The sequence below is a fragment of the Sceloporus occidentalis genome, unplaced genomic scaffold, assembly GCF_023333645.1.
Source record: "Sceloporus occidentalis isolate IW3139 unplaced genomic scaffold, rSceOcc1.0.p SCAF_9, whole genome shotgun sequence".
Taxonomy (NCBI): Eukaryota; Metazoa; Chordata; class Lepidosauria; order Squamata; family Phrynosomatidae; genus Sceloporus; species Sceloporus occidentalis.
The window spans coordinates 9,176,805-9,187,156 of NW_028316989.1; the positions used below are offsets into that span (position 1 = coordinate 9,176,805).

At 42.6% G+C, this 10,352-nt stretch overlaps 1 protein-coding gene across 2 annotated transcripts; it reads left to right on the plus strand.

Moving 5' to 3' along the window:
* The first annotated feature begins 343 nt into the window (after positions 1 to 343).
* CAPG (capping actin protein, gelsolin like) lies at positions 344 to 9,648 on the plus strand. 2 transcript variants are annotated; one of them, XM_089537785.1, is made up of 10 exons: positions 344 to 475; positions 3,590 to 3,624; positions 4,264 to 4,436; positions 5,127 to 5,281; positions 5,641 to 5,808; positions 5,939 to 6,088; positions 6,993 to 7,085; positions 7,413 to 7,545; positions 8,230 to 8,318; positions 9,488 to 9,648. In XM_089537785.1, exons 2-10 carry the CDS (start codon positions 3,602 to 3,604, stop codon positions 9,551 to 9,553), a joined length of 1,050 nt encoding a protein of 349 aa, XP_089393911.1. In that variant the 5' UTR covers positions 344 to 475; positions 3,590 to 3,601; the 3' UTR covers positions 9,554 to 9,648. The 2 variants fall into 2 exon arrangements, with proteins under 2 accessions (XP_089393911.1, XP_089393912.1); XM_089537786.1 differs by lacking the exons at positions 344 to 475; positions 3,590 to 3,624 and adding an exon at positions 4,930 to 4,965 and having other exon boundaries at positions 4,372 to 4,436.
* The last annotated feature ends 704 nt before the right edge of the window (positions 9,649 to 10,352 follow it).

The following is a 10,352-nucleotide window of genomic DNA, read 5'->3' on the forward strand; positions in this document are numbered from 1 at the left end:
AGTCTCTCATTTCCCTTGATTAAAATTGCAAGATGTTTGTGACTTTCCTCCTCCTGCAATTTGCATAAGACATGAATCCCATAGAATATATGGGGTTGGGCAAAAGGCAAGATTCGACATGAGTAGACATAGCTTTAGGCGCACTGTCAGCACTCTGCAGGGCTCTTCCTGAAAGGCTCACCAGCAAACCGATGCAGGTAGGGCCAAAGGGCAATAGTGTGTGAAGTGATGCACTGAACACATGACAGGAAAAAACCCCGGGAAACAGCAAATCAGAAGTGAAGTGAGTCATTTCTCCTTTGACCACAGCTGATTCTTTCTGCATTTTTCTTTTCCCCTCCAGCCACAAAGAAATGAAGCAATGAAAAGTTTGACTTGAGAGGGAAGGAAGGGCCACACCCATGAAATTTTGCCTTCCTCCTTGTGAAGAGTTTCATTTGAAACAGAGACTGCCGGTGGGATTTTTACGGTCTTGGTGAGTGTAAATGCGACCCTTTCTTCTATAGTGGGATGCAAATGTTATAAATCTGACAAGGGGTGTGGTGAAGCCCTGGCTTTGTATGTGATTAAGGGAAAGAATAGCAGGCAAAGAGCTTGGCAAAAACCTGAGTGCATGTTAAAAGCACTTTTGCTTGCTTCATCTCATTGAAACTTTTCAGTTGAATACTGGGGACATTTCTGTCTCCAGTTGTAGGGGAACCTAGAAAATAACTGTATTCTGAGTTAAATGCTTGCTCCTGCTAATCCATTATTGTTGACACTAACTGGGATCAGCTTTCCAGGATTTCAGGCAGGATTCTTTCCCTGCCCTTCCTAGAAAAGGTAGGGATCTAACCCAGAATCCTCTGCATGCTAAGCATCTCTTCCATCCTTCATTCATGGGGTATTTTTTTTTAACCGAAATTCTACATTCGCTAAAAGATTACATATATCACACAAAAATGCACATATTAAACAATCATCAAAACAAATCAATACACACAAACAAACTACAATTTTGCTATAAAATATATGACTTTTAACTAGCTTTTCTGTAGTTATTGGAGAACTTCTAAGGTTCCAGCTCCCCACTTAACACTTAAGATGTTAAACTTCATGTATACATAATTTTAACTTACAACTAATATTCATAAACAATAATCATGTTATCACCTTCATTTCTCCTTACAAAGTCAAGTTAGGGGTTTCATGTCTTTCAAAAAGGATACCAATGACTTTTCCATAATCAGAGTTATGGGCAAATGTGTGGAAGTAAGGGCAGGAACAGCTAGTGGCACCTATATCATCAGATTAATTCTCTGTCCGCTGCTGGTTTAAATGAGCTTTCCAAGGAACTGGTGTGGGTTAGGGGATATGTTTCAGCACCTTGGATAGATAATTTAAAGTCTGGATTAAAATTTGCAGCAAATGGAAACCACCAGGTAATGGAATGATGCAGTTCACAAGACCTTGCCCCAGCTCCTTCCAGCTGTAGCAAAATCATGCAATGCCATTCTTTAAAAAGTATGTTATGGAGCCAATCACAAAAAGTAAGAGATTCTCTCTTCGCCTCACCTCCGCAGCTTCAACATTGGCATAATCTGCTCATGTTTTCCCCCCCCCCCCATTTATTTGGTTCTTAGAATTAAGCTTTTGGGGATCTTGTAGCCAAAACAAAAGGGACCTGTTGCAATAAAATGTTCCAGCATATCCTCTGCCCCTGGATTGTGCTTAAGAATTAGAGATAGAACGTATATAGCTATTCTACTACGTAGATAAGAAAATACGTGAAAATAATGAACTAGATATAAATAATTTTGAACAAACAAGAAAACAAAATCTTGCCTGTTAAAACCTAGGGAAAATTCTGGAAGAGAGAAGTGAAAAGGGACACCTATCCTTCCCTTCAGAGTCTTTCCTGCTGTATTAAAAGGATCAGGTAGCAGCTAATGCAGAAAAGCTCTGGCTGAGATTGTGAGGAGACACAGCCAAACAAAAATCTGATCTGATGTGTTCTTATAGCAGGTGGGGGCATGCCTTCCAGTGGTGTGGAGGTACATTGGGACAAGGCTTAGAAAAGTTACATTTTTTGGAGTAAAGTTCCCAGAATCTCCAAGCCAGCATGGCCAGTGGTTGTTTTGGCTGAAGGATTCTATGAAATGTCATCCAAAAAATGTAAATGTTTCCAAATTCTGGTCATATGCAGCATGCATTGTGAAAAGTGGGCATAGGTGATGCCTCTGCCACACCAGCAAAATCAGCCAGCCACACAATGGCAACTGGAATGGCACTGATAGCATGGGATGCAGAAATGGTGCAGGGGAACAACATCTGCCCTATGTCCCATGTATTGCCTAAAGTGTTAAAAGAACTCTGCTTTGGGATTGCCTGCCCAGAACCTGAGCATTAGATAGCCTGCTACTTGCAGAAGCTCCATTTCTAGCGCAGGTGGGATTAATCTCATCCCATATAATTTCCTAATCCGCCAAACACCTGAGAATACTTATTAAAAGCTGCCAAGGGATTCAGCAGACAAATTCTTTCCTCCCTTTTATCAGTTTTCTCTCCTTGGCTTGGCAACATCCCATAAATCCAGGAACCTCCACACTCCAGAAATCCTGGGAACTTGCAGGTCCTTTGCTTCTCTGGCTTCTTTTCCTGCTAGGGTTCTTTCACACTACATAATTACAGCAATATGAATAGCATAGATATAGCACTTTAACTACCGTGGTTAACATGCTATGTGATCCTGTTATTCACAATTTAGAGACATGTATTCAGATTTCTCAGCCAAAATGCTAGTATCTCCCCAGACTACAAACCCCAGGATTCTGTAGGATGTTGCCATGGCAGTTAAAGTGGAATCATAGTGCTATAGTTCTGTTGTGTAAGAGACTCTTTAGTTTGAAATGCCTAAAGAGCTAGCAGTGCATGAAGAAGCCACACTCTTATTTTGGGGTGACTTTCTCTTTGCTTCCAAATGAGAAATACACAACCACATCAGAAGGAAGATATACATCTTTGCAGTGTTTGAAGAAGAGAGAGATAAGTCCCCTTCCTCTACTAAGTGATAAGCTAATCAGCATTTACATTTCCCTAGTTTCTTAAGGGGACATATGAGATGTCAGAAAATGGTATCTATGGTGGGTAAGACTGCTTGGAGTTGCAGTTCAACAGCATCAGGGGGGCTGAACATTTCCCTTCCCTAGCATATGGACAAACACACATACAAACAAATTCAGTCCTTATGCTGGGTCAGACTATTTCTCCATCTGCACTACAGAGCTTTGAAAAGTTTTACTTTTATAGTCAACTTGGAGAATATGGGAGTTTCATCCAGAAGAGTAACTTTTTCTCTATACCTGAAAAACACATAGCTTTCAAACAGAGAGACATCAAATAAAGGACAAATCTGTTCCTTGTTCAAACTGACAACAGCTCTTCAGGACCTCAGGCAGACATCTTTTCAGGCCCTGTGGTCATTGCTAGTAGGACCTTTTGCATGAAAAAAGGGAACTGTAGTCCCTCTGTTCCATATGAGGGTTGTAATCTTTGTGTATGCTCTGTTCCATGTCTGATAAGCCTAACTGAGATTTTTGTTTCTCTGCAGAACCCCAGAACCATGTACACAGCAATTCCTAAAAGGTAAAGAACTTTTAAAAATATGTATCACTTGTTAAGTACAGTTTGTTCTCTAATGCTGAGGACAGAATATCCCAGCATGGGCCACCACTTTGGATCTGGCTTCAGCTGGTGATCCTTGGAGTTGTGGGTGGAGGAGCAGATTCTGCCATCCTGGAGTCCTCTTAAGAGAAATCTTGTATTTCCATCAACTCCCTACTCTTGAGGACTGAGGATGGAGCAAGCTTGGCACCTGGTTGACACCGCTGTGGTGGAGGGCTAAGCGTGCCCCTTGTGGCTCCACTGCTATCCTGGCCCTCGCCTCATGGAGGGAGTTGAGGTTGTGGCCAGGATGGCGGAGGAACAAGCACTCCCTTTGTGGCTTCCCCCTCCCTGTTAGATTCCTTCTTATTCTATCTTCTTGGAAATGATGTTTCTTTGGATGATCTTCTCTGAAGATGCCAGCCACAGATGCTGGTGAAATATCAGGAATAAACTTTTTCAGAACATGGCCACATAACCCAAAAAATCCACAAAAAAATGAATGATGCTTTTCCTTCACACCTCTATCTGTATCTTCTTTCTGTTTTTCCCTTTGGTTTCATCCTGTCTATTTTTCCTTTCCACTTCCAAAGCATCACCTTCTCTCCTTCTGCCTTGCAGTGGCTCTCCCTTCAATGCTTCAGTAAAGGAGCCAGGCCTGCACATCTGGCGAGTGGAGAAGATGAAGCCGGTGTCTGTTCCAGCAGAAATGAAAGGCATATTCTATACTGGGGATTCATACCTGATTCTCCACAATGGAGATGATGATCATTCCAGTGTACACATCTGGATTGGTAAGGAAGCAGTTGCACAAGGTGAAATATGGGACACTGTTTGATACAGAGTCAGGCCATTGGTCTATCTAGGTCAGTACTGCCCAATGGGTATTGGATTTTCCAGGGTTTCAGGCTCTGTCTGGAAACAACTGAGCTGGAATTGAGCCAATTATAAATGAATATTCCAAACCAAATCACAGTTTAAGTCCAAAACAATTTTTAACAATACAACAAGTTATATAATAATCTGAATACATATCTGCTGTTCCAAAAATTCCACACATCTAGTGAGGTGCCACTACAGGACTTGGTTTATGAGTCTTTTACATGCTGCTCAGCTATATTGAAACCTTGGATGCAAACCACAAAGCCTTAAATAAAAGAAACAAAATAGACGGAAATGCAATAGAAATTCCATTATAAGGAATTTTTGTCCCTTCCTAAATACATTATTGAGAAGAAGCCATACTTATACCTTTAAGTTACAGGGGTGCTTTCCACTTGCCCTCAGGTCTTCTGTGACCACTCATGAGAAGTTCATTTAAAGGTAATTACAACCTTTCCAATATCATGCTGCCGGCCTCTATGCAACTGCTATTACAACAAAATATAACAAAATGTTTGTACCCCAAAATAATATGGAGTATGCAAGGTGTGTTAACACGACTTTCTATACTGTTAAATGGCTACTCCCTCCTTTTCTCCCAGGCCAGAACTCCTCCCGGGATGAACAGGGAGCATGTGCCCTACTCTCCACCCATCTTAACTCCTTCCTTAAAGAAAAACCTATCCAGTACCGGGAAGTGCAGGGCAATGAGTCAGATATTTTTATGGAGTACTTCCCTCATGGCATCAAATATCAGGTGAGAGAGGTCAAACACATGACCCGTTTTTCAAGTTGCAGACCTCACTTAAAATATTTCACCACAAATATAGGACTTCCATTCAGTTAAAGCAGTCAGTTAATCATAAATCTACAGCACTATATAAATAAAGCATAATAATAATAATATTAATAAGTGCATATACCAGAGATGGGTGTAGCCCTCGGTGTTGTTGATTAGGACTCCCAGCATTCTTCTTTATTGGACATGCTGGCTATGGCTGATGGGAGTCGCAGTCCAACAACACTTGGAGGGCCACATTTTCCCCACTTGATATACTCATCCCTGATTTTTACTGCTTCCTTGTAGACCTCAACCTCTTTGTTTCTACTCCATAGGAAGGTGGTGTAGAATCTGCCTTTAACAGGACCCAGGCCAGCCAAGAACACAGTCCCATCCAGAAACTCTACCAAGTGAAAGGGAAGAAGAATATCCGAGCCACTGAAAGGGAGCTTAGCTGGGCTAGTTTTAACACTGGCGATTGCTTCATCCTGGACCTGGGAGAGGTGAGTCTGGAAGACGGGAATATGCAAGCTAGGAAGATTTGTTCTTTTCTGCTAGGGCTTTGCAGCTGTACAGATATAGATGGAGTCGTAAATCAGACTGGGATTTCTTCCTTTTGACCTCTCCTTTCAGACCATCTTTACGTGGTGTGGGGCAAAATCCAACATTCTGGAGCGCAACAAAGCCCGCGATTTGGCAGCTGCGATTCGGGACAGTGAGAGGAAGGGGAAAGCCAGAGTGGAGATCATTGCAGATGGTGAAGAGCCAACTGAGATGATAACGGTAAGACTGTTGCGAGGGAAGAAAAATGTCAGGGGAACTGTAGGTTGGTGCTAGACAGAGCATGGATATAATTGAACATCTTAAACTTTAACTGACAGCTATGCAGCAGGTTTGATGCTGGCCCTGTGTTGGTGGAATTCAAGTGTTCAGTTAGGATGATCAGCCTTGGAAGATGTGTGGAAGCTTAGAGATGCTAAGAGATTATAAAACAGGTCCCAGCACTATTGGACTGGGTTAAGATACTAGCCCAAGTAGAAAGTGGTGCTGGGTTGAGCTCTGAACATGGATAGGAAGGTACCATACAAGTCATTGGCCAAGGGTTCCAATTAGTCAGGCCCTGCATCCAGCTTAACTGAGAGATAGAAGCTGGTGAGGTGGACACACTTTATTTGGAAGCACCAGCAATTTATATAACTTTAAGCATTACGTGTACAGAGAGGAAGTAAGCATGGACAAAGAATTGTTTTGCATAGGTTGCAAGGCCTTCTAGAGAACAGAGTCTTTCTAATCAGTCCAGCATAAACATCCTCATTTTTGTTAGATAAAGGGATGTTCTCAGGGTAGGACAGTCAGTTTAAACAGTGTTCTTATTATTTTATCTGTGACATTCAACTTGGACACAGTTCTCCCAGTTACAACAGCTAGCATGAAGCAAGCAAGACAAACTCAAAATTGGATTTCAGAGACTTTTACCTGTATAATGACTTCAGTCTTAATGGCATAGGAACTCAGAAATTAGGGTTGCCTTAGGGTTGTAATAAGTAAAAAATGGTGTGGATGCACACAACAACATCAAAGTACTTTTAGGTAATGCCTGAAGGGGAGAAACCTGGGGTTCTAAGGCAGGAGATGAACCTATTGTAAGAAGATGCCAGTGATCAGTATTGTGTACTGTTTTTCCTAGGTGCTGGGCCCTAGGCCTCCTCTGAAAGAGGGCAGTCCTGAAGAAGATGCTGTTGCTGATCGGAAGAATGCAGTGGCAGCTGTCCTGTACAAGGTATACCCTAAATTAAGTTGTTAGAATCCTTGGCTCATAGTAGCTCAGAATGCACTAGTGACCATGCTATGCTCACTATGCAGGTGATACTAGTGCATCTGGAAAATGATGCAGAGGAAATGGGTCTCTTCCCAGCCATCATTTTATACCAAGGTCCAAGTGAACACACAGTGCTGTAGCTGCCTGCACCCAATTTTGGCTGATGGACCTGAGAAGTCTAGTAAAAACACTATTCGTTTCCCACAAGCCTGAAATCTGCCTACGTGAGAATGTCACTAGTCTTGGGTGCCTTAACTTTTCAAAAGAACTTGTTTCTCTTTCCTTCAGGTCTCAGATATGACTGGGAAAATGAGCCTGACGAAGGTGTCTGAGTCTAGTCCGTTCCGCCAGGACCAGCTCATCACAGATGACTGTTTCATCTTGGACAATGGGCAGTGTGGCAAAATCTATGTTTGGAAAGGTAAACTGTGTGAGATAAAAATTGGAGAAATCATGTGAGTTTAGAAGAAGAGAAAAGAGTCTTATGGCACTTTATAATCTGTGTTCTGATCCGGCTCCACTCTGCTTTCTAAGCGGTTCCCAAAAGGTCCCTCATTCTGATTATGAAAAGGGACATTTTTTGAAATTGCTTTCTTTGCTGGGAACGCTTGTCGTTCCCATTAGATGGAGCCGGGGAAGGCGGCAGCCCTTCTGCTGATTGCCCACTCCCCAGGAACCCCTTTGGAAGGCTGCAGCCCTGACCAGACCCTCTCTTCCTTTCTCTCTTCCTCCCCTCCCCTCTCCTCCCTTCCTTTCTTCCTTCTCCCTCTCCCCCTTCTTTTCCTTCCTTTTTTCTTTCCTGCTTACCATCCCTCTTTCCTTCTTGCTGCCACCACTTCCCCAGTGCTGGCGGGGCTTCCGGAACTGCTACCACGCCACTGCTGCTGCCACTTGTTTGGTGCTGGCGGGTGCAGCAGCAGGGCCGCAAGCCCCGCCAGCTCTGGGGAAGCAGCGGCAATGAAAAGGAAAGAGGAAAGGTAAGCAGAAGGTTCAGAATTAGGCAATTTCTTTCTTTCTTTCTAAGGGTATTAGTTTCCTAGCTCTCTTCCAGAAAGAACATGATAGCATTTCTAACTTGTCCTATTTCCTTCCTTTTCTTGAGTAGGCCTCAGAGCCAATGAACAGGAACAGCAGGCTGCTCTGAAGGTGGCAGAAAACTTCATCTCCCAAATGGAGTATCCCCTGAACACACAGGTAGGAAGCAGAGATGGCACAAGCAAGCAAGCAAAATGATAGAAGAGCGTAGCACTTTAAGAAGGATGTCAACCAGTGCTACTTAATGTAGTGCCCATGGACTGGCATGTTTTCAAGCTGTTGGCTGCTGGACTGTGGCAAGGAAGGAAAGAAATATGTGTTTCCCATATGGTCCTGGTGCTTGGCATGGGCTGGTAGGGGAAACTCTACCATATTGGGTAGTTTAAGAAGCAGTGAGGTAGACAACCAGAATCAGTTCAGAGAAGGATAACAAAGAACATCACAGATTATGGAAAACAAATCCTATGAGGGAAGGTATAAGGAACTGGATACTTTTTAAATGGGAGAAGATTTAGGGTGTGTGGGATGATGACACCCTCCTTTACAAGTTTCTGGCTTGGTATATTGATTGAGCCCCTATCTGGAATAGCTGGATGTGGCCTCCTCTGCTGAACTCCAGAATCAACTAGGACAGTGCATTTTCTTCTGGACTGCCTTTGAAAATGCTCAGGAAGCTTCCATAGATACAAAATTTAGGAACTTGGATGCTGCTGGAGAACATTTAAATCTGACTCAAATCTCACTTCAGATGTATTGGCTGTCAGTATCTTTCCAGACGCTATTCAAATTGCTAGTCTTAGCCTCAACACAAGGGCAGGTAACCTCTGGCTACATGTTTAGATTTCATATGTTTAGATCTACATGTTTAGATTTCAATTCCCAGAAATGCCAGTTATCATGACCAGTGGCAAAGGATAGTGGGCATTATAATCCAAACATCTGGCAAGCTAAAGATACTTCATTCCTGCAATCATGGCATCAAACCAGTTTTTCTGAAGGGCCATTTTTGCCCATACAATCCTGCCAATACACTTTTCCTCACAGGGGAGGAGAAACCACTTCCATATATCCTGATAACAGGGCTACCTAATTTATGGTCCTCCAAATGTTGTTAAATTCCTACTCTGACTTCAAGTGTTGTTAACCTGTTAGTTAGCATATTGAATGAAGTATGATGGAAATTGCAGACCAACATCTGGCGAGACAAAAGTTGCCCCTTTCTGGGTTACACCTTTCAGACTACCAGTCTTCTTTCAACTAACTAGAGCAACAGAATAGCTATATCTGCATAAGTGTCCTCATTTCAATTAACTTTATCCTGGTTGCAGGTGGAAATCTTACCCCAAGGCCGTGAAAGTCCTCTCTTCAAGCAATTCTTTGTAAACTGGAAGTGAATGTTGAATCTACACCTTCCCTAACAATATTCTGTGCATGTGCCTTACCCTGCATCAACCATTTTGCCTTATTAAATTGGAGCCGCTGTATTGTCTTACATTCTGCTTTTTGCTGAAGCTTCCCTGCATTCCAAATACAAAGAACAAAACAAGGGATGGGAGAAAAGTTTAGTCAATTATAGTCCACCTGCTTTACATTCAGAATGTGTCAAGTTCAATTCCCAGCATCCCCACCTAAACAGGATTGCAAGTAACTGAAGATGTAAAGGTCTCTGTCTCAGAGGTTGGGAATCCACTGCTTGTTAGAGTTGGTAATAGTGGGCAAGATGTATTAATACTCTAAGTCAGTATAAAACAGCTGTGTTGGCTGATGATGGGTATTTTAGGCTGTGACCTATTTATAAGGTGGGTTAATGCTTCTGGAACATCCCAAAAAACCCCAATTCATCCCTTCCCCCATTTTTTTGCCAGGAAAAAAGGCAGTCTGGAGCAGTAGGGGGTACAGGAAGCACAAAAACAAGTTGAATGCCCCTCACCCCATTTTAAGGAGCTTATCACACAATACTGTTATACCACAATTGCATGTGTTAGTACTGTCTGCCTGGAGCTTATTGCATGATGTCTCCCGGTGCTATACCATAGTTGGATTATTTGGAATCAGTTATTTTGAAACAAATCTGTTAATGGCCCCCCATCCCACTATGGAAGTGAATGACTTGTTCCCCTTTGTTGGGAGCATCGTAGACACAGAAGGACTGTGGTTTCATTGTTCTGTCCTTGAGGATTCCCTGGGATCACC

Coding starts and splice junctions, on each gene's coding strand:
- CAPG (XM_089537785.1), top strand. CDS start 3,602: ATGTACACAGCAATTCCTAAAAG. Junction 5,809..5,938: donor TCATCCTGGACCTGGGAGAG/GTGAGTCTGGAA, acceptor CTCTCCTTTCAG/ACCATCTTTACGTGGTGTGG. Junction 7,546..8,229: donor CAAAATCTATGTTTGGAAAG/GTAAACTGTGTG, acceptor TTTCTTGAGTAG/GCCTCAGAGCCAATGAACAG.